The following is a 26,252-nucleotide window of genomic DNA, read 5'->3' as shown; positions in this document are numbered from 1 at the left end:
ATATTGAAATAGATCATCGGAGAAATTATAAGGCAAATCTGAATAATTTGGACTAAAACATCAAGCGAAATCAAGGGCTGAGAAAACCGACCGAAGGAATCTGAACTCAATCCAATGGTTTCATGAGATCAGGATTTTAACCACTTCCAATACATTTTACACAACAGCCTTAATCCAGACAACATTATTTGATTGATTTGTTGAGTGACGACAAAAAACAACAAATAGGTGTTTCCAAAAAAAATTATTACAAACAACTTGTTTCTAAAGAAAGACCCTGGACATCCTGCTGGCATGTATGAAATATTAGGTGATAATACACACACACATTACATTGACCTTCTGGAGATTTACTCTAACTTAAATATAGTTACTACTTTTCTAACCCCAAACTTAACCTAAACCTAACTTTACACTATCACATAAACCAAACCTTAACCTGTTCTTGCTCTAACCCTAACTGTAACCTTACCCTAACTCTAATGTAAACCGAACCTTAAAGGTCCAATGTGTAAGATTTAGGTGAAAGGGAACTATTGGCTAAGACAAGTCTTCACCTAAACATTTAATGATGTACATTATGGGGACTTGCTTTCTGAACCCAAAAGGAAGAATCACTCACTCAGTCACTTACTCAAGGTTTTAATCTTTTTTCCTTTTGTATTTATTAACAGAAATGTATGAACATGTAATATGCAGGAATGAGACCCTCTGTGAATACATGGCACAATCATATTATATACATTCTTTAAGGAGACAGTGCACAAACATGGTGGGGGGAGGGGGGAATACAGGAATCTTAAAATGACCCTTCAGTGGGCTCCGACTGACGTGAGCCGAGTGAGAAACGCTGACTTTTTCAAGTTAAAAATGTTTTTTATTTTACTTAAACAAAGAAACATGGCTGTTACCAAGAAATAAAAAGAAATATTACTGTTCTTTCACACATAATTTTCTATATACAAACTAGGGACAGGTAATTCACATAAACCAAAGGGAGAAATCTACCACGGTGCCAGGCTGGAGCCTTTTTATTTTCTTTAAACTGTGTAACTGTAATATTATACATAATTCCAATGTAACACAACAATCACATGTGCAGCTGACCACCCCAAATATTTTAAAAGAAACTAAATCAGAGCAAACCTGTGTTTGTTCCTTTCTTTAGCTTATAATGCTTTTAAAGCTCATTGCACATTTTTCCCCCACAGACGTTTGTGTCTTAGTAGAATGCCTACATGAATGTGTGTGTGTTATTAGCTGACATTAACGCAGTCTCTCTGTGGCGGCTCTTCTTCTACTCGTTCTTCTGGAGGTCAGAGTTCAGTGTCCAGTTAAGTAGTCCTGGGTGGAGTCAGAAGCAAAGGAGTCGGCATCCTCGTTGTCGGAGTCTTCGCTGCTGTCGTCAGCGGCGGGCTCCCCTGACAGTGCGATGCGTGCGTAGTCGTCCGTGTCGATGGACTTGCAGAAGTGGATAGCATATTTGAGTTTTTCCTCCAGCACCTGTTTACAGGAGTACCTGGGCAGCTTGAGCAGGAAGAAACACGTGTAGGACTCTGGCAGGAAGTGGTCAGGAGGGTTGTACTTATCCAGGACCTGAAGACAGTGAAGATTAGATTCAGGTTGATGTTAGTGTCACATGACTACACAACAATAAGGACAAAAACAGTAATTTTCTGAAAAATGCTTATTCTGTACAGTAAACATGAAGCTACAACCAGGAGGGGGTTAGGTTAGCTTTAATTAGCATACAGACTGGAAAATGGAGAAACAGTGAGCTGGGTTCTGGACAAACTATAGGGCTCTCATGTTTTTTACAGATGAGCAGTGGTGTTACATACTCAAATCAAGATTGTGTATTCACACTGTATTTGCCCAAATATCAAACAATTGCATCACAGCTGCCGCGTAACTAAACTGTCTCATTTCAACATTCCGATCTTCCAATATCTTTCCATCCCTGGGAAACGAGGGGTGGATCCTTCTTGTACCATCTTATCCCAGGGTTTATTGCACTTAGGTGACAAAGCATTTTTCAGGTAATGGTGTGAGCAAGCAATGATATGTCCAATGCTTGAGTCTCACCCTTCAATTGTACTGAAAAACAGTACACATGGTAAAAAACCAAGGGGCATCAAAGCTTTCTCATCGTGTCCAAATGCAACTGAGTTGCTGAGCAGTAGCAGTAGGAGTGGGACAAGAGGGTGACACCTACCGCGGAAATCCTCTGTAGACCACACCCTCTAACGCTTAAAGACAAACCATCAAATGGACTTGAAAGCAATCAAACAACTCAAAATGTAACACAGCTCATTTCTGAAAATATCAAACTGTTACTCTAAGTTTTAGATTTTCCCCATCTTACCTGCACAACGAAATCCCGCCCACGGAAGTCAGCGATAGTGCGAGGCAGACGTGTGCGACCCCAGACGAACCTCAGGAAGAGAGACCTCTCTGTGTTGGAGAAGGACTCCATTACTTCCCAGAACCACTGAATGAGCGGTGCTGTTGGCTCCACCCCTTTGTAAGTGGCCACGGACTTCAGCAGGTGGAGTGGGATGTCTGGGCTTCCACACACCTGAGGGGTTCAAAACATTAAATCAGCCCATGGAGTGAGAATGGAAGAAATGTGACAAAGTGAAACGGCATCCACTCACCATAGTTTCCAGCTCATAGCCGGTGAAAAGAGACAGCAGGGGAACAGGAACCACTCGAGCCATGCCCTCGCGCACTGCAGACACCTGCTCGTCAAACTCATGGAGCCTGCAGGGTGGAAAACACAAGAGGCAGGAGGGTAAACACACACTCACAAACATGAGAGATGGTAACTTTTACTCATTCTGCTATTTTTTTCCCACCTGTAGTTAATTGCCAGGCGCACATATTCTGCACGGTTCTCCAGGGTGATGTGGGAGTACTTGGAGCTGAGCTGGATGTCTTGGCCGCTGGCATTGGGCACCGTGAAGGGCAGGGTCATGGCCTCAAACTCCTCGGCCGTGGCCTCGTTGTCCCGGATGTACATCAAGCCGGGAATAAAATCCTTATCAACCTGGGGAGGAACAGAGGAGATCATAAAGAACTCCATAAACTATCCCTTTAGCTGGTATGTACAGTACGATCAGCTGTTCGAGTGAGTGCGTAGGAGAGCAAACTCATGCCCACAACCCAGTTCCCGTGAGCTCCACACGGTTCCACTCTCTCTCTAGTCTTGTGCTGGATTCATTTCCTATCTAACCTTTGTAATATCTCAAGGGCAAAACTGCAAAACAAGAGAAGCTTTGTAAGAGAGAGGGGCCTTTTTTTCCCACCCCAGTACTCTCTGAGAGATGGTTCTGGAGCTCATGATCACAGCGTGAGGGATCCGCTTGGATTCACGTCATCTTACAAAGTTTGTCGATCTTTACTTGTTTCGATAAAAAATAATGCACGATTATATTTGGCCGCATCTTTGAAGAGCAGGTACAGTACGAGTTTTACCACACTGTACCATTTAGAGAGCAGGGAGATAATGGGCTTATGGTTTTAATCTGTAGAGGAATGTAAAGGTTATAATGCAGCTTATGAGGGTTTGACATGTTATATAATATCTGACATAAAGAGCAGCATTCCTCTCTGTAGCTGGAGAGACGATAAGCGCTCCTGTGGAGTTGCATGAGACCTGAGGAGTTCAGTACATTCAAATTATCTCTGACACTAAGGAGCTCGTCGTTAAACAATGAGCCTTGTGCAAGAAGAGTTTCTGTATTCTTATCGTAAAACACTTTTCTCCCTGTTTCATGAGAGTTGTTGAAGTCACCTGAATACAAAACTGACTTGATCTGATAAATGCCAACTATGGATGAGAGTGTACACGTTCTTCAGATCAAATCGTTAGTGCAATAAATTACAATAGAAGGTTTAAGTGTCCTTCACAACATGTTACCAAAGAGTAGAAGAATTTCACACTGTGAAGCTTCACGTCTCAGTAAGAAATCAGCAGACAAGCAGCAGTGTCAGTTGTATTCAAGGCATAGTGGATCCCTCCTCCATTGTTCTTCTCAGTCCTCTGAAGGCAGCACTTTGCAAATTATATAGTATTTTCACGTTTCCTCTAAATGCATTCAGCATTCTGCTGGTGTAGTTAGCCCGGTATGTTGCCAGATAATTATCATGGTTACAATCGTTAGGACCCTCTCACATTCATTTGGTGGAAAATGCTCCAAATTTACAAACTCATCAACAGATTCAGACCAGAGCAAGTAAGAGATTTTTTTTCTTTTAGAATGTTATTCTTTCACACCTTCAATCCTCATCATTGCAACCACACTGAGAGTCCCTTTGTGCACAGGAGCAGGGGTGTGTACGTACCTCACTGAGGTCAGCAATGGTCAGGTTCATGCCTGCCAGCTGTTTCCATACAGGCTCTGCCAGATTCAGACTAAGAGGACTTCCAGTCCTGATTGCAATACCCAGGAGAACTCCTGTAGACACAACAAGGCAGACCACATTACCCACAGATCAAAAAATAAAGAAACATCTGTATTAAATGAGGCATGTTCAACAGTTCAGGCCAGCTGTTTTATCAGTGAAAATACACAAGGAGCATTTGTGCTTTTTAAATTGAACATGAATATTTTGGGGTTTTGTTTATGGAGGATTAACACCACAGCAGAACTGACTGAGAGATTAACTGGATTATACCTAGGAAGCGGAACATGCTCATGTGAAGAGGGGACTTGGCGGCGGGGTTGAGCAGGAAACAGTCCCTGTTGGCGCCTGACTCGTCGCGGCCGTTTGGGGTGACAATGAGCAGCGGAGTCAGGGCGTTCTGCAGCTCCTCACACATTTCTGCGATGGACTCACTGTAGCCTCCGCCGCAATCGTCCACAGACTCCCCTGAAGAAAAACAAGAAAAAAACATAAAACATGTTGAGTTAAAATTACCAGGATGAGGAAAAGCTCTTTGTTGATAATTTCACATGAAGTCTTAAGAAAACTCCACATGAGAGATGTTTGTTGGACACCTACCCACAAATTTGACCTTCCAGACACGATGAGGAAGCAGCAGGCTGTCTGGACTGAACGAGCTCATCTTGGCACACATCTGACCAAACACAGACTTTGTTCCGTCGGGACCAGCAAGACCCCCTTTGCTACGGGAACGCTTTACCTGCAGGGTGAAGGAAAAAAAGCCTTTTTTATTTATTTTTTTACTTTTTTTTCCTTTGTTATGTTTTTAATAACTTCCTGCTAGATAGAGAGTACTGATGGGCATGAAATACTGGATATGACAGCTCATTGCATGGACGGATACTCTGAGGAGTAAAGTCTAACACTCCGACTGAGCAGGAGCTCAGATCTCTTCCTCTCTCACACAGAAAAATCCCCTTATAAAAGAGAAGTCATGTAATGACTGTCTGGAACATGCAGAAGCCTCACAGTGAGAGAGATGCAGAAAGAGAGAAAGAGGGGGGAGCTTGAAGAAAGATAAACGTCACTGTGAGATTATAAGAGAATAAATGTACCTGTATCCTGTTGAGCTCCACCACAGGTCCGTGCTGTCTGTCTCTCACCATTGTGGCTTGAACCACCTTCCGGAAAGCTGCTTCCTGTTCACAGAAACCAGATAAATAATATATTAGTGCCACTCACACATATCAAAAGATTTCATTTTGGCTGTATATGCTGCTCTTTGTGCTTTATCTGCATGTTTCTGGGGGTGAGGCGGCCCCTCACCTTGCCCTGGGAGATGAGGATGCCCCTGAGTGTGTCAAAACCGACAGAGGGTCCGTGGCCTGTCTGGCCCAGCCGACCCTCCAGGTCAAACATGGGTATACACGGGCAGAATAGCTCTGAGATGTGATGCAGCAGCAGCAGCCTGTTCCTCAGGCCCATGATGGGGATCTCTTGCAGGTGGTTGTACTCCATGGGCACCTTTCACACAGAACAGAGATGGTCAGAAATTGACAGACGTCTGCAAGTGGCTTGTGTTACTGACGCTAGTGTCTGCAAAGCTTTACTGCCATCTCCTGGAAGCTGTGATTTCACTCCAGTGATAAAAAATAAAAGATCTGAGTTAAGTTTCATTCACAGTGTGGGTAAGTAAGCTGAGTACCTGTGCAGGCAGTTTCCCGGCATTAGTGGGCTTGCTTGTGGACCATGCAAGGGTGTGGGCAGAGCCACAGGCCACCCTGTTGATTTTTTTGCCCTGCAGTGCTGCCACAAGCCGTGGCCTCTGGATGGCGTTAGTGGTCCCATCTCCAAGTTGGCCCTCATCGTTGTCACCCCATGTATACACTTCTCCTGTGCCAAACACAACCGCAATGCTTTCAGTACGGCAGCACTCAGAACCAACTGAACTGTTGGGACTTATAGATAACACATGATCAACAAACAGTGGTCCTTCTTACCATCCTCTGTGCAGCACACACAGTGCAATGACCCAGTAGCTATGGCGATGACCTTCTTCCCTTGTAGCCCCTGGACCTGTCTGGGCCGTCGAACATGGTCATCAGAGCCATGGCCCAGTCGATGATAGTCTCCTTTCCCCCTTAGAAGTACAGAATAGATAGAACTTATTAGAATAACACAATCACCATCTCAATTACAACATCTGACAGTGAAAAAATTCTGTAACTCAGAATCATACTGTACATACCATGTGTACACTGCCCCTGACTTGGTAAGAGCCACAGAAAACTGAGAGCCACATTCCACTTTGACGACTCCGAGACCAGTGAGAGAGTCAATCTGAATACAAAAATATAGAATAAATGAATTTATCAGTCTATCATTTGATGCACTAGAGCACTCTAACCCCTATCTGATCATCCATTTAAAAATCTAACTAAATCTAAGAATGAGACAAATCTGAGGGTTGAAATGTGAAAACTAAACAGTGTATTGGTGATCAGAACAGCAAATGAGGATTTGAAGAATTACAATCACAAGAACATGTAGGCTGTGGTCGTGATGATGCTCTTTTGCTTGGCTCATACTATATAAAAGAATTAAGAAACAACACACATGTGTATAGTGATGCCTTTGCCGACCTCCAGTACACACCACTGTGTAATTTGACTTACCTTCATGGGGATTTTGCAGCCATCACTGCCTCCTCGGCCCAATTTGCCGTAGTCCCCGTCTCCCCAAGACCAGACCATGTCATCATCAGTTAGACACAGTGTCTGGGCGTCCCCGCTACCGCAGGCTACATCAATGACCCTGTGACCCTGCAGCGCATCCACCTGGATAAACAACAAAGACACAAACATTAGCTTTACTTCAGAGTAATTGCTTGGGAAACCTTGTCAGAGTGAGTCAGAGTGAACAGTGGGATTTCTGTCCCAACACTGACACGAACATGTCTCTGAAACACTTATTTACAAAAGGGTGCACAACATTTTGGTTTGTGTGACAAAGTGGGTCAAGTGTTGACTGACCAGCTTTGGTTTAAGCTGGTCCTCACTGTCTCCGTGGCCCAGTCGTCCATAGCGACCCTTGCCCCAAGTGAAGAGCTCTCCGCTGGCAGTGATACAGGCGCTGTGTGCTCCTCCGGCAGCGATATCCACCACTTCAACTCCCCTCAGAGACTCAATTACACGAGGGCGGTCACAGGGGCTAAAGTCAAGAGGGCGCACAGTTACTATAAAAGCACAATCCTTTTACACAATCTTTGTTCTTATGCGTTACAGTGACATGAGTTTATATTATGTGTGTGTAATGAGCTGAGAATTCAAAGTGCAAAGTGACCAAGTGAGTCTCGACCTTCTGTTCCCATGGCCAAGTTTTCCATCCTCAGCCTCTCCCCATGAGTAAACTTCTCCCTCAGAGGACAGCGCCAGGCAGTGCTTCCCTCCAGAGTTCACAGCCACCTTCCTGATGAAGACATGTTGGATGGACTCCAGTAATGTGGGGGTGGACACGGACTCCGTGCCACCAATACCCAGTCTGCCCCCTGCTCCATATCCTGTCGCATACAGCTGAGGATCAAGACAAAAACAGTATGACATCATATACATCTCCACACAAAGGGTGGACACTGATAAAAGGTGACAGTGGGTAATCTGAACAGACCTTTCCATCAGCAGTGACAGCAAACAGAGTCTGCTCCCCTCCAATAAGCTGCACTGGCCTCAGCGTGGCGAGGGCTTCAGTGGGAGTGGGCACTTTGACTTTCGCCCCCTCTATGCCCCCTAGCTGCCCTCTGTGGTTGTGGCCCCAGCCGTAGATGGTGCCGCTGCCCCCGGCCGAGAGGGTCCAGTCGTCTGGTCGCCGGTTCATCCACTGTACAAGCTGCTCATCGTGCTCGCGCTTGAACAAGTCGTGACTCTCGTGAAGGCCGTTCATGCTCTCGTGATCGGCCATAAGCTCACGAATTTTCTTTGTAACCTTCAAAGGAGATACATGAAGAATGGAAGAAAAGGGATTAAGAACATTCTCAGATCAAAGTGTGGTGAAGAGAAGTGAGGGCTGGCAGAGACAGCGCAGCCTGGCACACCCACCTCATCCAGGAAGGGTCTTGGTAGCGAGGTCCTCTTGTCTAGAGCCACAGCCACTCTAGAGGCAGTGCAGTATCTGCGGAACCAGGCCCACTTATGGGTCTCAGCACAGCAGGGTAAAGTGTCAAGCTCAAGATCACAGGCAAGTGCAACCAAGACCTGGGCAAAATGTTAAAATTAGCCTCTAAGAGAAAACAGCATTTCATAATTAATGTCTGTACAATCAACATATGGTGCAGATGTGCGTGTGAAGACACAACTACTGTCATACCTTGAAAAATGGACTATGAAGCAGCTGCTTCCCTCCCCTGACGATGGGGTCCTCGTACTCATACTGCCTCTGCAGTGCCTCAGGTAGACCCTTTACCAGAGCGGCCAGAGCACTGCCGGTAAAGGTCTGAAAGAACATGTCATTTATTAACAAACTATTCTTAAAATTACTCACTTTATTTAATTAATACTGGGCCTGACTTTCTATCACATCATAAATCATTACTCAAAGCATAATTTAAAAAATGAAACAACTGCAGCAGATGGGGTACTGTCATAAATCGTATTACTTATTAGGTGAAATGAAAAGCACAAAAAAACTGATAATCTACTTGACACAAGTACTTGACACACACAAAATTCTAGAACCTCAGCATAACTGAAACAACCTTATCATCTGGGTTTTGCATAAAAAGACATGTAAGATATGTTTAACATTCACTATCTAAAACAATAGTACAAATAGGACACAATAATATAACAGTAACCATATCAGCCATGTTGCAAACTGGACAAACTCAGTCGAGAATTTAGCTTCTACAATGTGTGCAGTCAGAGTGTGCTCACCATAGAGCGCGCCTCGCCTTCACTGTCTCCCAGCAGCCTGTTTATGTTGATGGACTGACCATACTCTGTGGTCAGGAGCTTCCGTAGTCTCTGCAGAGCCCACATCCTGTGTCCAGCAGCTGCGTCAAATAAAATACAAAATGATGAAATATTTAATTCATGACAGAATTGTTTTTGACAGTGCATTAATTCAAAAATTCAAGCCAATTCTGTCTTTATTTGAAACTACAGTAAAGCTTAATCATGGTGAACAGAGACAATCATACTGTACCCAGTGCACTAAGCTGGGCACAAGCAGCAAGTGAAGCAGCTAAACGAGGCACGATGCTCCTGTTGGAGGCAAAGTTCAGCCTGAAGTCCAGGAGACATGTGACCAAGTCCATTGAGGGGCAGGACAAGATGCAGCGATCAGACAGCAAGTCTTTGGGACCTGAGAGAAGACATAAAAAAGGGTCAACACTACACAGCGTGTGTATGTGTCATTGTGGTTGCCAATGACAAACATTTATACAATTATAATCTTTTCTCTTTATTGACACACCCATCAAACATTCACAGCGCTGGTTTAAAATGTAATTGAATCCATGTATTTAAAAACTAGTCAAATCTTCTTTTGCAGCCATGACCTCAAACAAGAGCTCCCTCAGAGCGCCACGGTGGCTGAACAACTGGAGCACAAGTCACTTAACCACAGCCTCCTGTTTGATTCCATCTGTAGCCCTTCACTAATCAAACCCCTTTTCTCTCCCCTCGTTTCCTGTGAACATCAGACCTTCACCTTGTTCAGGTTTTGAGTTGGAACTACTTCAGATCAGCCACTTTCTCCTTCTGATGTGAATGTTTCTCTTGAGTTCATTACACAGCATCTCTGTTGTAGGTCTGGGCTCTGATGAAATTCAGTTTCTCCTCTGTGATGTCGAGCTGCCCAGGCTCAGAGGCAGCAAAAACCCAAATGCTCCATGAGCATTTTTACACCATACAATTCATTGGTAGTTTCACCAATCAACAAAACATTTTTTCTGTAGCATTCTGCAGTGTCTTTAGAAAACGTCAGTCATGTGCTGGACCAGAAACATCGAAAATCATCACATCCAGGCTGGATGGTCTTATTGATCAGACTCCAGGTTCAGTAACTACTGCATCATTCCGCAGCATCATGTACAATTGTTCAACAGCCTTAGATGTACTAAGATGAAGATCTGACCATGTTTTAAGAAATACTTATTCATAAATTCAGGTAATGCACTTTCTATGTCTCGCCATTATAGTTTGATTTCAGAAAATCTGTTTTTGTCAATGTATTATGTATATGACAGGTCACTCATGTAAACATGTGGTATCAAAACCAATGTCACCATTTTGTTGTATGTTTGTTGCTCACCAGCAGCAGGCATGATGGGATAGACAGTGAAGCGCCAGCCCCAGCCATTGACAGAGCCATCACTGGTGAATTTCCACTTGAGTTCGTCTCCAGGGATCCTTAACTCGCTGGACCAGTCAGACCACTCCCGGCCTGAAACACATGCACAGCATGTCACAATGTACATTTTTGATCCATTGGCTTCTCTCATGTTTGATGACAAATGTGTTTTACTGCCTTCGTCTCATCACCTGATCTAACAGAGACAATCCTATTGGCTCCGTCCATGATTGTCAGTGGGTCGTGGCGTCTCTCAGTTGAACACTGTCGGTCAAATTCTATCCTTAGACCTTCAGCACCTTAAAAAATAAGAAAAAGGTGTATATTCAAGAGATGTTCTATTCATTCAAGCTAAAGACATTTACTAACGTATGTGTAAAACAAACAATCACTCCAGGCTTGTGCCAGATTTGTCTGTTTACCTGGGATCTTCACAGTGCCGCTTGTAGAGGTGTCATCTGTGTATGGGTGGCTGCTCTCTACAACAACTGGCTGGGAGGACAGACGGCCACTCTGTGAATCCGTGGCAACGTCCTCCAACTCAGTGACGCACAACTCCAGCAGCATGTCAGCAACCTGCACATAATCGAGAAACATCTGACGTTAACAGCAGACTTACAATTGATCACAGGCCTGCACACACATGGACCCTAACACATTACCTGTGGATAAGCTGTGCCCATCCCAGACAGCACAGCAGACAGCACCTCTTTGCCCTTCTCTCCAGAGCGACATGACACTGCCAGTTTGAGCACGTCGACCATTACCCGTGTGTCATCAGGCACAAGAAGGCTCGTGAACTCGTCCAGGTACTGAGGCTCTGGACCCACCACTTTGCTCTGGCTCTCTGAGTCCTGAAGATGAGCACAATGAGTAAAGTACATACGGCTGATGTCAAACACACATATCGGTTTATCAGTAGACTGACCAACCTCTTTAGTCTTCGTCATGGTCTCAGCTATGATGCTGGCTGCTCCTGGATCATCAGTGACAGGGATGAAGGGACGTGAGGAGGCGCCAGAGGCAGACGGAGTCACAGCCGATGATGGGGTGACGGCATCTTCTGAAGATGGATTCTACACCCATAAAAACACACAATCAACCGATCTATGCACCATTGAGATTATGTCTTCGCCCCTTGTCCATTTGTTTGCTTGTTGGTTTGTATGTTTGTTTGTGAGAAGATTACCCAAAAATACAGAATAGATAATAATGGGTCAGAGAAGAACCCATTTAATCTCGGTGCAGATCCGGATCCAGGGATTGTTTTCTCTCTTAAACAAATAATGTTTTTTAACATTCTCTCAGATTTCCCAAGGAAGAGTTCATGGAAGGGAACTGATATTAATGAGTGTGTGTAATTTGGTCCAGCTTAATTGAAAATTAGGGGACTACTGGTCTTTGGAGGAGGTATGTGCTCTACTGAGTGCCAGTCTAGTTTGTGTATCTTGCTTGGCTTGGCCTTTGTATCAGCTTATTCCAGAACTTTATTTAAGCTTTGTTTAATTTAAAATTGAATGCTATATTGAATGTACTATGGGAAGTACTCATTCTCAATAGCTGGTATACCAAATTATATATTCTAATGAGTTTATTATTTCTTTCACAATTAATTTCTGTGTGGAAAACAATTTCTACTTTGAACAGAATGAAATCTTAAGGTGGTTGACCATGAGTTAGTCTGGATTGCACTGTAAACTAACACATCGGCTGCTCTTCTAACCCTAACTGACATGGAAGTGTTTTCTTTAGTATTAAACCACATTTGCTGTTACCTCCTGGACACCAAGGACAGAACCAAGGATACAACTTTTAACACCAAGAATAAAAACAGAGAAAGTTGTGGTGGAAAAACAGAACTGTAATTATGAACAAAGCCCCATGAGAGTTTATGTTATTTCCAAGTTGGACCCAGATACAAATTGCTGATGGTTGCATTTACACACCTGGTCATTATGGATAAAAATGCACATAGCACGGTGTAATTTTTTCCAGGAGTTCAGCACAAAACAAAGTTGAGGCAGCAATTTCATGACAAAAATTAATTAATTAAATAAATAAATAAATGGCTTACTGACCACCTTACTGACATTTGTAAAGTTTAGTTTTACAGAGACAAAGTTTGGTGTTCCATATTGAAAGCCACATTGTTATCTCCCTTACCTCGCCCTTCTTGTCCTGCCAGGGATTGGGACTGATCCGATCCTCAGTGTCAGGCGGGATTGGTGGACCTTCATCATCACTCACAGTTGATGAGGACGAGGAGTCTGATGGGGGAACAGGTGAGCTGGAGGGACACTCTGATGGCAGAATCATGCAGGCTGGCATCAGAGCACCAACCACTGCATCCCTGCAGAAACAAGCAACACATTCAGTCATCTGTAATACTGACCAATTACAATTGAATGTACCACTCAGCACATTAGTTCATTCAAAGGCCATGCAGATTTTTATCTCACCTTGTTTAAACTTCCTTAATGTGTTTATGCTGCTAGGGCTGCAACTAACGTAGCAAATTAAAGATATCTTGGAATTAAAGATTACATTCACTAAGTTTACAAGGTCTGTTGTTTTAGAGTGTGTGTGTGTTTGTGTGTTACTTTTCCTTCAGGTTCTGGGATCATAAATAAGCTACACAATCATTTTATATAATCAACCGCTCATAGTGTTGAATCTGACCCAGGACAAACGTGATTACTAAGTTTCCACAGTAGATTTCATTCGGAGGAATCTTACTATTCACGGGTGCTGAAGGTTTGAGTAGTTAAAACAGAATCAAAGATATTGATTTGACAGATTGATCATAAATCTGATGTAAAGCTGATTTCACATGACACATCACTGCAGCATGAAGTCAAAGTTTCAGGAGAAGAACAGCGTCAACATGTTTTCTCTTCGGGTTCATACCTCAGTGATTGCTGTTGTTCAATGTGAAATCAGCTTCACACATTTCACAGCAAATGTTCTCAGAGCTCAGATATATATGAGATCTTTATTAACTTCTTTATCCAGCATTCTCAGCCAAGGTTTCTCAGACTACTAATAATTTAAAAGAACTGTACTTGAACCATGTTTTTCTTCTGGACCATCAGGAGAGGTCATTCTTAACTGTGGATACAACATACCTTGCATACATGATTTGCAGAGCGGACAGCACATGAGACAGACCCTGCTGTTTGGCCAGGTTTCCATCCAGACTGAGTAGAATCTTGGCCAGCGAGGGTCGATTGGGCTTCACGTTGCTCTGACCGCTCATCTTGTTGCTAACCGCTGATGAGTCACTGTCTGACTGGACACCTGTGGTGTACAACACCAAAACAATGAGACACACCGTCACTGGTTTGAGGCTCTTTTAGGAAACTCCAGCCACCATCATTTAGCCATGCATTTCTGGGCTTGTAGTTCTGGTCTGACCTGTGCCACCTCTTGATTCAAACTGCCACTGACAGTTACACCAGCATATGTTGTCGTGTTCACAGCTGCCAACTACAGGCAGGGAGAGCCATACCTTCTGTGGCAAATCAGCCACCTAGTGGTACAGAATGTTACAACTGCAGGTGTTTTTTTTCATGTCAAGTGGCTGCCTGCCTGTGCAGGTCTGACAATACTTTTACTATTATCATCTTTATTATCATCTTTAACTTCAGGTGGCACAGGCGGGAAATTATTTTTAAAAAGCCAATTTTATTATATATATATATATATATATATATATATATATATGATTTTATTTTCCATTTAATTTGTGTGAAATCCTTAATATCTCTAGCAGAAATTAATACATTAAATACAACTCAAATATTTCTAACTTACACTCTCCATTAATAGAAAAATACAGATTAAAATAGGCTTAAGAGGAAATAATAAGAAAAGTTAGTTGCTAGAGTGTCAAGCACAGACAATGATGGTGCCTGGAAAGTGCTTAAATATGCAGATAATAATAAAAAAATGTAGCACAATGTGGTGCAACATCCTAAGATCGTCAAATGCAAATTGAGGGTTAAACCACCCAATGACTAAACAGCTATCACTAAAAATATGGGACTTACAGTTCCAAGAGGGAGTTCACATCTAGAAAAACAATCATTAGATTCCAGACTAACAAAGACTGGGCAGCAGGTTAGTGTTAAGAGGCAAAGGGGGGAGGATTACCTAAATAGGAAGCTCCAAGGGAGTCTCTGGCCGTCTGGAAAAGCACAGGCTCGTGAACAGAGGGTGTAGTCACGTCTACCGTTGTCCAGGCCACACTGTGGGAGGAGCCACAGGCCACTCGGGTGATCTTCTGTCCCTCTAGACCCTGAACCAGGGTGGGCTTCCTGTTGACTGTAGTGGTGCCGTTCCCCTGCTGCCCATGATCATTGTCACCCCATGCATACACCTGACAGAGACACAGAATTCATGACATGTGTTTCATTTTGCTCAGAGTTAAAAACATGTTAGAGTTAAACAAGGACTTTGTGATGCTGTTTTAAAATATGAAATCTGATTGATATTCCATAGCTTTAAATACATTGGTGAACAGTGTGGGAACATGGAATAGCTCTCATCTCATCATCGGAAATGCTTCTGAGGGAAGGTGAAATAAGCTGTATTACTGCAAAGGTTAGAGGTGTCTGAGAAGTAGAGTGAGAGTAGATTTATAAACTCAAACACACAGCTGGACCAGTGCCGTGACTGTAAATGAGCAGAATGATGTGCTGTTATAACACTGGAGTTAGTGGAGGTCAATACAAACCTGTCCTGTTTCTGTGACAGCGAGGCAATGCAGTGCTCCAACAGCAACATGGACAATCTTTTTGCCTCTCAGTCCTTCCACCATCTGGGGCTTCCGTACATGGACGTCTGTGCCGTGGCCCAATCGGAAATAGTCGCCTTTTCCCCTGATAGAGAACACGAACAGTAAACAGTCACATGAAAGCCAAAGAGCAGATAATGATTGATCATGTACATATATCATTCATCCATCTTACCAGGTCCACACCACTCCAGATTTGGTGAGAGCCAGGGAGAACTGAGCTCCACATTCTATTTGGCAGACGCCCTGTCCGTTCAGCCTCTCTATGTTCTGTGGGATGTTGCAGCCCTCGCTGCCACCGCGACCGAGCTTTCCAAAGTCCCCATCACCCCAGGAGAACACCAACCCTGACAGATAAAAACATACATTACTAACCTGAACCTGAAAAAGTAATTCTAGGTAGTATTTAAGTTAACATTTAAGTTAACATTTCCTTTGTGACCTTTTCTCTTTAATTATTCCAACATTGGAGCATTATGACTTCTGATGGATTCTTGTGGAGATGATTTTACAACATGAGATACGAGCAACACTGGGGCTCTTTAAAACCCTGACTGCACATGATATCTTGAAGTGCATCAACGAAAATACCTTCATCAGTAAGAGCTAGAGTTTGGGCATCCCTGCTCCCACAAGCCACCTGGATCACACGATGTCCGAGAAGCACTTTAACCTAGATGATAAAGAAAGAGCAACCAGGAGTGCATGGTCAATTTAGACACCTCCTAGTATACATGAATTTATAGCAGGAGAAACATAAAAACTTAATTCCTACATACAAAACACTCACTGAGTGCAAATACCTACTGATGTTAGTGCAACAGCTGTAAAAATTACACATTCAATGCTCATGTCCCTCAACTTAACTTACTCCCCTGCCCAACTCTGTTAACCAGCAGTAAAGAGATACATACCAGTTTAGGTCTCAGCTGGGTGGTGTTGTCGCCGTGTCCAAGGCGTCCGTATTCCCCCAAACCCCAGCTGTATAACTCCCCACTGGAGGTGATTGCCGCACTGTGAGAGCTGCCACAGGCAATGTCACGGATGCGCTTGGTTTTTAGGGCTTCAATTAACCGAGGTTTGTCACAGTTCCTGTTAAAACAATCATTGTTTAGATGCTGAAAGAAAATTAAAAGACCAATCAAGAGCAAGACTGTTAACTCATAATGTTTAAGAGCCTGGAGCAAACACATTTGAAATCATGGTGAATGAGACCCAAAACGATAAAGTAGGGTTTGCTGACTGAAACAAATCATCTCTCTGGGACAGCATTGACAAGGATTTCAAATATGTTACGCTCTAAGTAACCTGTATAGAATAACATACATTCTGCTGAAGTGTCCCAGTTTGCCGTCGTCTCCCTCTCCCCAGGAAAACACTTTTCCATCCACAGTCAGGGCCATGGCATGGCGCCCTCCAGAATGCACAGCGACCTTCTTTACCACGTAGTTACTAAGCGCAGTGATCTGACGGGGGATGGGGATGGTCCCACTGGAGAGACCCAGGCCCAACCTGCCATTAGTGGCCTCTCCACAAGCAAAGATCTTCCCTTCGACTGTCACTGCACCATGGCGAAAAGAAAATGACTTTATATATGCCATATATACATGTTACATTACAGAATCAACCCAAAATCATTTCACACCCACCTGCAAAGAGGCTTTTTGAACCACCGGCCACTTGTACCACATTGAGAGCAGAAAGGGTTTCAGAGAATGAAGGAACCTTGATCTGTGAAGAACACACAAAACAGTGATTAGAGAATGTAACAGCCTCCGAGCCTCTGGCACAGACCCAGTGATTAACCTTGTATACTGTACTTTGGGTTCACTTTTAGAGAACTTGTACCTAACTTCATTATTAGTATTCTCTGCAACTTTACCACATTTTAAAAAGGGAAATTCTGCTGTTTTTCCTTTGCTACATGTACCCGATAGCTATAGGAATTCTTCCTACTTTGTATTTTTATAAACTGATATCTTTGCTTGCAAAGGTATAGATTTGACTATCAAGCAGTAGTGTCAATATTTAGAATAACCTCTTAATGAAGCATATTTGATGAGCAATTGTACACTCAAATGTACCATTATGCTGCAAAAGTACTTTCAATACAAAGTACAGTTTTTCTACTAATACTTTCCTTCTCTTACCTATGTTATTATAATGTAAAGGGAAAATATGTTCTATTTTTTTGGTACAGCCCGAGCAGATTATAAAAATGTGGCATTTTGCCATAAGTAACATTTGACGTAAATATGAGTGGCCGGTTTTTAGAAGATTACATGTCAATGTAATGAAAAATAACTTACACTACCTACTAGTGCTAAATTTAACAAAGTTTGCATTTATTCTGCTACCAACAGTCTTTCCACATGCTATATTTCATTATGTAGCAGGCTGCACCTTTGAACCCTTTAGTCCTCCCAGCTGATCCTTATCATTCAGACCCCACACAAACACTTTGGTCCTGATGGTGGCCGCTGACTCCAGACCTGATGACTTCTTTCGAGCAAGACTAAGGGACAAAACAAAACACACAGTGAGAGCATAAATATTAACTTATGTCATATATACTTTATTTTTCTTGTCTTGATTACTTCAAATTTAAAAAAAACACTGCTGTGTTCTTGTGGACATAGCTGAATTTACAGGAATATATCAACATACTCTTAATGAAGCTTAATGATCCAGGTCAACCAATGGTAACCTTTCATAATGCATTAAGCCATGTACATGTACCTGTGAGCATATACTGGTATGTCAGCAGACACATGTTCTGCACCCACAACAAAACTCTAAAAATCCAGACTGAAAAAAAGAATAACGTGTTGACTGCGACAACAGCCAACACATTCATTAAGATATGGAGAGCATTCACCTACTTCTAAAATATTCATTCTATGGTTGGCCGTACCTCCCAGTGGCAGTTTTGTCATCCTCCTCTTCTTCATTGTCAGACGCCAGGAAAGGGACCGTGGCAAGGTCTTCATCCTCAGCTCTGATGCGCCCCACAATACCAAGTCCGTGAATCTTGCAGTCTATACCAGAGCTGCGGCACTGCTTGATTGCAATCTCGATGTACCTGTGATACTGTTGAAAACATCCTTTGTGTTATCACAACACTAATTCTACAGTAAAAAGCAATGATAAAAAGTTGATGTCAAACTAAACCAACCAACCTCAGTGCAGTCACTCAGCAGGAGGACAGTGGTGTCTGTGGGATTGATGTTGATTGTCTTCAGCTCAATCAAGTTGTTCAAAGAGCTTCCACCTGTATATTAAATCAAATGTACATATGTTGCACCATACAACTGTTTACTGACAAGAATACATACTATATGTGTGAGCTGACGGGAACAAATAAGAAAAGAAAATGTACCCACCTGACACCACCACCAGTGACGGCATGTAGCTGCTGTCTGCGGGGTCCACGATCATCTTCAGCCTGTGTACAAGAACGTCAGGGAAAAGCTCCAGACGAATCCAGTGCTGCAGAGTGGAGAATGATAAACCCTGTCAGCTGATGCATTACACTTCAATAAAGAAGGCTTAATGGCTGTCATTCATTTTATTAGAGTATGGAATTCAATCTCCTGCCTTTCCCTGCGAGCCGGAGGACTGCCAGCACTGATCACTGCAGTCAATGAGCCGTGAGGCCTGGTTAACTGAGGAGGAGACGTTCAGGCTCTTGACGGCACGAGACCAATCGTCAATCAGCATCCCGCGCTGGCAGCTGTGATGCTTCTTGAGCTGTTTTCCTGAGCGGCCGCAGAATGCAGGAGACTGGCCTGATTGAAGGGAAGATGAACAGGTTCACACAAATATACAGATACACACACGGACACACACCAATATCTGACAGAACTTGTGACCAACCGGGCTCGTTGATTCTGCCAAAGGAATGTCTGGTGTTGTGTTTGCGCGTCTTGAAGCAGTTTTCACAGAAGTCAAAGTCATCACAGTTCCTACATTTGAACCTGGGCCCATTTATTGGGAACATCTGACAGCCATCACACCTGCAGATAGAGCAGAGATGGCATTTGAACGACATGTTGTAATACAGAGATACTGTAACTGGGTAGAGAGGAATCTTAAACATATCTTTACCTCACTCCTGGGTGAACGCTGGGCACAAGCTCCATCTCAGACAACAAGCCAGTCCAGTGGGACTGCTGAGGGAAATCTACTATTACGTCCTTTCCATTGGCACTGAAAGCTAAAACAAAATGTTAAGCTCATTTAGTATAGAGGACAGAAGAACATTAAACTGAAAAATGTGTTCATCAGAAGCAGGTTATAAAAACAATCCAAAATACGAATGATACAAGATTAAAGGCTGCATGGGCTTACCTTTCACAACTCCCACACTCCTATGAGTGACAGAGCCCCATTTGTACTTTGGCGTTGTGACTGTAGGTTTCACCCTCACTTTGTCGCCGATTTTTATATGGGATGGAGAAGTTTGTGGTGGGAATCCTGGTAAAGGAAATAATGAGGCAAAACATGTCAAAGGGTTTTTTTTTCAAAAAAAGTGGCCAATGTTTCTCCAGAGCGAGTCATTTATAATTACCAGCATCACATCACAATGAAATTTAAAACTTACCAAGTAGTTCGATGTGGATGTAGCGGACCCAGTACGTTCCTCCTTTCTGCTGCCAGTCACACTGCACGTTTAAGTCGTGGAGCCCATCTCTGTCCAGTTTAATCACTTTCCCGACATCTCCGTCATACACTTCCTCGTACGTTCTGCAGCACTTCACCATCATCCCCACCTGCACAGAAGTCCCGGATCATTCAGGCCTGTGTCACATTTCTTAAACCAGTTTCAGAAAAACGCTGCTGCTCTTACCTGAATGTTCTCTCTGACATACACAGCATAATCATCATTGCTTTGAAAATCTGATCTCTTCTTAAATGTCTGGCTTTCAGTCACCACTGCACCTGCAGGCTAATGAAAAACATGAGGAATATTACATCCGCTCGTCCATTACCAAGTTAGTTATGGCAGAAATAAAAACACTAAGAAATAAAGTACCACAGAGAATGTCGGCTCAGCCTCCTCCAGCTCCTCGAGCACCTCCTCATCAGAGTATTCATCTGACACAGTGTCGGCATCTGACAGCTCAGTGACATGAATGTCTGGATGGTCCAGCAGCCAGCTCACCAGAGCCTCCACACCTGATGTACATGTTCAGTTACTCTTCAAAGTATATTTCAAAATGTTACGTTAACCATATAGAGACACAAATATAGCACACACAGCTGCAGTGATAGTCACAGAGTCTTTGCCACAGTAATATAAACAGAGGATGACACTTTCAAAAGCAAGCATTCCAACATATTAACTCATTCAGGTTAATGGTATATGATCATATACCTGGTGCACCAGAGGTACTGCTGGTAGTTCCAGACAGAGACTTCAATGCAAACTCAATGTTCTTGCGTGGAAACCCCATTTCCATGAGCTGGAGGACTATAGGTAATGGAGGGACAGGGGACGTCTTCTGTTTCTTCTGTTTAGGAGGTTTGATATGCTGTATGGTGACAGGTGTGGTGGCCTCACTGGAGCTGCTCTCCTCAAACAGGGGAGAAGATGGGTGGGCTGATTCCACAGCCAAGTACTGACACACCGCCAGAGCTGCCGCCTACATGTCCAGAGATACAAAGATAAAACTGAGGTCAAACTAAACACAGCAGCTGAACTTTCCTGCTGGACTTAATTATGACCATGTTGCAACAGAGAGGTCTATTGACTCACCTCCATCTCTTGTCGGTCAAAAATGGCTTTGATTGGGGAGGGCTGAGTGGCAGCGGACAGCAGCTGCTGCAGGAGGATCAGTGGAGGCAGTGGACCCTCAGGAGACAAGTCTCCCACATCAGGAGACGACACCACTGGATCCTCTGCAAACACAAAAAGATGGCAGGGAAGTGTGTTGAGAGAGACTTAAATATATAAATCAAATTTAACATTTTTAACCTTATATCTGTCAGTATAAAATATTTTTTTCAAAAATGTGCTCTGCAACTTAGTTTACATCCACCCACATCTCTTACAAACTCAGGAAAACTTCCACAGTGCGAGGTAAGCAGGCTGGCTAATCAGACACTGCTAAATTTGTCCTCCCACACAGGAGCTGCGTTGTTAAAAAAATAATAATTGTGCAAGAACCAGCTAGTCCACCCACTGGGTGCCCTGATATAAAACCCATAGCAGTTGTGTAGAGATTACTTTTTCTATTTCAACCCCTTATAGTTTTCCTAAAATTACTTACTATGGAAGTGAATCTAAAATACATTAAATAAGATGACACACAACTAAAGACTACTTAAGACCCTAAGAAACATAAGTTGCGTGTTAAGTTATTTCATTTGCTTAATTTATTGACGTCTCACCACTGGGGTTGGGTCCAATGTCCACGACTGCCGGCTGAGAGAGGATCTGTCTAAGTTTGTCTTGATGAGAAAGCAGGGCCCGCGCTGCTTTCAAGATATACAGCCTGAGCTGCTGACAGCGTAGTAAGTGGATGTCCACCTGGTCAGCTGAAGATATAATAGGTTTAATTTAACTAACCCGACACGACAATAAGACACTTAAAACTAAATCAAAACATCTTTCATAGCTTAAAGGTTCAGTGTGTAAGATTTAGGTGAAAGGGGCAGAAAATTGGCAGAAATGATAAAATAATCCTAGTGATGTTTTCACTAGTGTGTTTCTTCTAATTATATGAATTGCCTCTTTACCCAAGAATGAACCCTTTATATTGAAATACTTCATATTTACATCGGGAGGGGGGTCCTCTCTACAGAGGCCATGTTTTTTACAGTAGTCCAGACTGGAGAAACTGAACACCTTTTGAGCTTTCATGTAAATTGAAAACTACTACGGGTATTCTTCATGTTTGGAAGGGGAGGGTAAGGTGAGGCTGAAACATGCAAATTCACCACTAAATTCTACACACTGAACCTTTGAACCCTTTGATTATGGTCATTATTTGAGAGGGAATGAGACAAGAAGTCTCTGTACCTGTCAGCCCTCGGCTAAGGGATTTCTTCATGCGCTGTTTCTCCAGTTTGCTTCCAGCCAGGCTGACCAGCTGAGCCCAGACTGCCAACATGGGCTCAGTGAAGGGCAGGTTCTGCACACTGAAGGATACTGCATGTAGCTGAGGAGAAAAACCATAAAGTAAAGTCAGTATATAACTGTGAAAGTAGTACTAATGTGTGAGTTGTATGTGCTGAAATGAGCCTCTAAATATCTTACCGGTCTGAGATGACTGAGCAAGCAAACCCGACAGGTCCTCATCTCATAAAACTGCACAGTGATTCTTCCTTTAGGGGTGATGCGTGTGACTGTTCCCTCTCCATACTCCTCGTGAATGACCTGTCCACCAAGCCTGAGGCGCCCATCAATTCCTCCAATCACTGCCAGCACAGCCATCAGACTGCCCACCCTGGGACCCTCCGAATCAGGAAAATATTCCTCCAGGAAACACTAAAATAAGGATATGAGCAGATTGTAATCAAAATATTTATAACACTGAATTTACAAATGAAGTCACACTCAAATTATGGCTGAGGGTTGATGTTTTACCAAAGACATTTCTTAAAAGGAACAATTCTTACTGCTTCAGATTGGCATCCTGCCATAACATCTCCAATGGCACTGAGCAGAGTGTTGATGTAATCATTGATCAGACTGTTCCACTGGCCTAGAGAGTGCAGCGTACGCAGGACAGCAACAATCTCCTCAGCCAGGGTACTGCTGTGAGTGGCTGTAAGAGATGCCTGAGGGCGGGACTTCCTCCTTCGCAGGGAACCCTCTGTGAGGAGGAAGTAGTGTCTTCAAAAAACATATTACAGCAAAAAACACACATATTTCCACATAGAGCCTGATTCAATGCTGCACCTCTAAGAAGTGGCAGGTCTGACGAGCAGGTGCTCAGTAGAGTTCCCAAGAATGTGAACAACTTCTCCACCAGGAACTTCATGTCCTGAGAGCGCTCCATCTTTTCCCATGAGGGCAGGACTGCCTGCAGGAGACGTAGTGCCAGGATCTGGAGAGATGCAAGATGCGCAACACAAAGGGGTGTCAACTCCAGAGAGATAATGTTTATGAAAGCAGCCTCTTTGCACTATTAACTGAATCCTAACTGGATTGCATCATTTCAGTAACTCAAATAGAACAACAATATCAGAAAAAGTATGAATAAACCTCTTCCAACAATTTTCAACTTGGCATGGGGCTCTTTTATGGCATCTCTACTCCACATCTGGACTGCAGATTGTATATAATAAACTCCTTCCACACAACCCACCTGTCTCTGCAGAGTAATGGCATTGAAGGACTGGTGTCCCTCAACGATTCGGATAAGCAGGTTGATCCATGCAGATGTGCTGAGCGTGCTGCAAATCTGGGGCATGACAGCAATGCTGCGTATAAAGCCCAGTGTGCACCAGCTTCTGTGCTGCTCCCGAGACACCAACCTGTGGGAGTGACAGCCTGAAAACAAATGTAAGTCCAGTTAGAATAAGATCATAACAAAAGTTGTTCTTTAAAAAGCTGTTGGTGATGGAGGTTCAGCTACCTGACTTTTCATTAGCTCCACTTTCCACAAGCATCCTCAGCAGCCCACACAGGGTGCGTGTAGCATCTGTCTGCAGCACCTCTGCGTAGATCCCAGCTGAAAGAGACAGTGTCTTCAGCAGGTTGACAGTGCTGGTCAGCATCATAGCTGTCGGGTGGCTGCTCTTCTCCATCAGCTCGCCTTCTGTAACAAAGAGCAGAATGTAGAGATGAGGGGTTGAAGCTCTCATCTGGTTTGTAGTTGTGGTCTTTACTGAGACAGTCATTTAAATTACCTGTGTCATCCTCTGTATCTGAGTCCTCTGTGGGGGGCTGGGCAGCGGGTGGTGGCTCTGCCAACTTAAGATCATACTTGCCCTCTTTGCCCATTCTGTAGGAGTTGGTGCTGCTTGTGTCCCACTGGACCCTGATCCAGCCGTCTTCACCCAGCTCACCGATGACCCTGCCCAGACCTGGTGCTGGACCGTCCTAACAGAACATGCACAGTGTCAAGAACTGAACAGCAAGGCCTTTCTTCCCTGTTTTAGCTACAACAAAGCATTCCATCAGCTATTTTTATGACAACAAATAAGAATTAGGTACCTGGTCTCCCCATTTCCAGTCCACTCCCCTCATGACCCTGGTGCCTATCTTCATCATGGCAGCCAGCTCTGGGCCAGAGGCAGGAAGAGGGGCAGGTGCAGCCTCCTTTCTGGACTCCTCCAGTACTGTGGCAGAGCCTCCGTGTGCACATAAACTCAGATCCTCCTCACTGCTGTCTGTGCTGGGTCCTGGAAACACAAGAATAAAAGAGATGTCAAACACCTGCAACCATAAGTTTGGACAGGTGCACTCTGCATCTGCTCTGTCTCAACTGAGCATTGAATATTTAATTGGTCAGTACTTACCTATGAGCCTAAGGATGCTCTGGGTGAGAGCAAGTATGCCAGAATTTAGCAAGAGACTGAGGCTGTTGGAGCCGTGTTTCAGCGACAGCATGTGTATCATGGCCAGAAGGAAGCGGGCTTGTGGAATGGTGCCGAGACTTGGTCCCGCTGGGTTCTCATTGGTGATGGTCTGCAGAGGAACAGGCTGCACACCTGGTTACGAGACAAACAGATGGTCAATACATTGTAACTAGTATATCATACAAATAGCAGTTTATATTTATGAAATGAAACTGTCAAATTCACACCACTCACCGAGCTCTTTGAAACGGGCGCTGGCCTCAAGCAGGATGTTGCGAACGTTCTGGATGGCCCAGGAATACAACTTGCCAAAGGTCACCTCCAAAAGCATGCGGTTGAAGGGAGGGATCAGATCCACGTCCTTCAGACAGTCAGACAGGGGCTCTCTGAAGAGGAAAGTTGAAACAGCAACATGGTCAGAAATAAATAAATAATGCTGTCACTTTTTATTTGCAATTTGAACATTTATTTGAACGTGGGGAGGAAACTATGTGTTCAAACTGTCAAATGACCTGTTTTAAACAGGACCGAATTTAAAATCACGCAAAGCCATCCTGAGCAGACAAGCATGACCCAAGGCATCTGAGAAGCACATTCGGGTTGAGCAATGTCAAAAGTCAACCTTGTCCATGTCAGGTTTGAACTTGATTTTTTAATTATAGATACAGTATAATACTGCCGACTCACCCAATGTTGGTCCCTTCTGGTATGACCCTCTGCCAACCACAGAGCATTGCATATTGCACCGATGGCAGTAAGAAGTTTTTGGAGGCCAACTTCAGCATGGTGTCGATGCCCTCTAGCCTCACCTCAGCCCTCTCCAGCTGTGACGAGATGGAGGTAACATTGGTCATGTTTTGACTTTACTTGTTTTACAGACAGTTTATGCAAGAAGGCTATCTGTATCTTCACTGTCACCTGTTTAAGAAGGCACTTCCTCATCTTCTCTACATCCAGAGGCTCTTCTTTCAGTACAAACTCCACTATGGTAGCCATAAGGCTGGACTGGGAGAAGACCCCCACAACACTGTGTTTCAGCCACCGGTACTTCTGGACATTGGCCACGGTGTTTAAAATTGGGTGCCATTTGTCTTGCTGCAAAAATTATAAAAGATACAGGAATGTCAGCTTGTACTGTAAACACCTGTTATTGCAAACATGAACAGCAACAAGCAACCCATGGTAGTGG

General features: G+C 43.7%; 1 protein-coding gene across 3 annotated transcripts in view; it reads right to left on the bottom strand.

The window, feature by feature from the left end:
* Positions 1–626: 626 nt before the first annotated feature.
* Positions 627–26,252, bottom strand: part of herc2 (HECT and RLD domain containing E3 ubiquitin protein ligase 2) — a 41,363-nt gene continuing 15,737 nt past the window's right edge. For all 3 annotated transcript variants that reach the window (XM_069522475.1, XM_069522477.1, XM_069522476.1), the window contains exons 32-91: positions 25,982–26,158; positions 25,751–25,887; positions 25,298–25,449; positions 25,004–25,195; positions 24,699–24,886; positions 24,392–24,584; positions 24,118–24,300; positions 23,848–24,032; positions 23,439–23,586; positions 23,156–23,352; positions 22,794–23,024; positions 22,557–22,695; positions 21,926–22,072; positions 21,291–21,433; positions 20,910–21,177; positions 20,568–20,710; positions 20,382–20,480; positions 20,136–20,304; positions 19,883–20,008; positions 19,640–19,748; positions 19,409–19,548; positions 19,130–19,320; positions 18,916–19,021; positions 18,712–18,803; positions 18,447–18,622; positions 17,936–18,047; positions 17,182–17,263; positions 16,859–17,093; positions 16,447–16,624; positions 16,124–16,205; positions 15,708–15,879; positions 15,473–15,617; positions 14,890–15,115; positions 13,863–14,034; positions 12,901–13,087; positions 11,670–11,813; positions 11,400–11,591; positions 11,160–11,313; positions 10,929–11,036; positions 10,699–10,830; positions 9,589–9,747; positions 9,318–9,436; positions 8,752–8,877; positions 8,484–8,639; positions 8,056–8,370; positions 7,747–7,961; positions 7,422–7,599; positions 7,065–7,226; positions 6,638–6,729; positions 6,390–6,529; positions 6,095–6,282; positions 5,716–5,913; positions 5,505–5,588; positions 5,008–5,149; positions 4,681–4,875; positions 4,348–4,460; positions 2,859–3,049; positions 2,658–2,763; positions 2,366–2,578; positions 627–1,596 (exon numbers count right to left, since the gene is read on the bottom strand). In XM_069522475.1, coding sequence (XP_069378576.1) covers positions 1,324–1,596; positions 2,366–2,578; positions 2,658–2,763; positions 2,859–3,049; positions 4,348–4,460; positions 4,681–4,875; positions 5,008–5,149; positions 5,505–5,588; positions 5,716–5,913; positions 6,095–6,282; positions 6,390–6,529; positions 6,638–6,729; positions 7,065–7,226; positions 7,422–7,599; positions 7,747–7,961; positions 8,056–8,370; positions 8,484–8,639; positions 8,752–8,877; positions 9,318–9,436; positions 9,589–9,747; positions 10,699–10,830; positions 10,929–11,036; positions 11,160–11,313; positions 11,400–11,591; positions 11,670–11,813; positions 12,901–13,087; positions 13,863–14,034; positions 14,890–15,115; positions 15,473–15,617; positions 15,708–15,879; positions 16,124–16,205; positions 16,447–16,624; positions 16,859–17,093; positions 17,182–17,263; positions 17,936–18,047; positions 18,447–18,622; positions 18,712–18,803; positions 18,916–19,021; positions 19,130–19,320; positions 19,409–19,548; positions 19,640–19,748; positions 19,883–20,008; positions 20,136–20,304; positions 20,382–20,480; positions 20,568–20,710; positions 20,910–21,177; positions 21,291–21,433; positions 21,926–22,072; positions 22,557–22,695; positions 22,794–23,024; positions 23,156–23,352; positions 23,439–23,586; positions 23,848–24,032; positions 24,118–24,300; positions 24,392–24,584; positions 24,699–24,886; positions 25,004–25,195; positions 25,298–25,449; positions 25,751–25,887; positions 25,982–26,158 — 9,717 coding nt within the window. In that variant the 3' untranslated portion in view covers positions 627–1,323. The remainder of the gene's footprint in view (positions 1,597–2,365; positions 2,579–2,657; positions 2,764–2,858; positions 3,050–4,347; positions 4,461–4,680; positions 4,876–5,007; positions 5,150–5,504; positions 5,589–5,715; positions 5,914–6,094; positions 6,283–6,389; positions 6,530–6,637; positions 6,730–7,064; positions 7,227–7,421; positions 7,600–7,746; positions 7,962–8,055; positions 8,371–8,483; positions 8,640–8,751; positions 8,878–9,317; positions 9,437–9,588; positions 9,748–10,698; positions 10,831–10,928; positions 11,037–11,159; positions 11,314–11,399; positions 11,592–11,669; positions 11,814–12,900; positions 13,088–13,862; positions 14,035–14,889; positions 15,116–15,472; positions 15,618–15,707; positions 15,880–16,123; positions 16,206–16,446; positions 16,625–16,858; positions 17,094–17,181; positions 17,264–17,935; positions 18,048–18,446; positions 18,623–18,711; positions 18,804–18,915; positions 19,022–19,129; positions 19,321–19,408; positions 19,549–19,639; positions 19,749–19,882; positions 20,009–20,135; positions 20,305–20,381; positions 20,481–20,567; positions 20,711–20,909; positions 21,178–21,290; positions 21,434–21,925; positions 22,073–22,556; positions 22,696–22,793; positions 23,025–23,155; positions 23,353–23,438; positions 23,587–23,847; positions 24,033–24,117; positions 24,301–24,391; positions 24,585–24,698; positions 24,887–25,003; positions 25,196–25,297; positions 25,450–25,750; positions 25,888–25,981; positions 26,159–26,252) is intronic.

This window comes from Paralichthys olivaceus, chromosome 3 (assembly GCF_024713975.1).
Source record: "Paralichthys olivaceus isolate ysfri-2021 chromosome 3, ASM2471397v2, whole genome shotgun sequence".
NCBI classification, from domain to species: domain Eukaryota; kingdom Metazoa; phylum Chordata; class Actinopteri; order Pleuronectiformes; family Paralichthyidae; genus Paralichthys; species Paralichthys olivaceus.
This window is presented reverse-complemented; position numbering and strand designations above follow the sequence as displayed.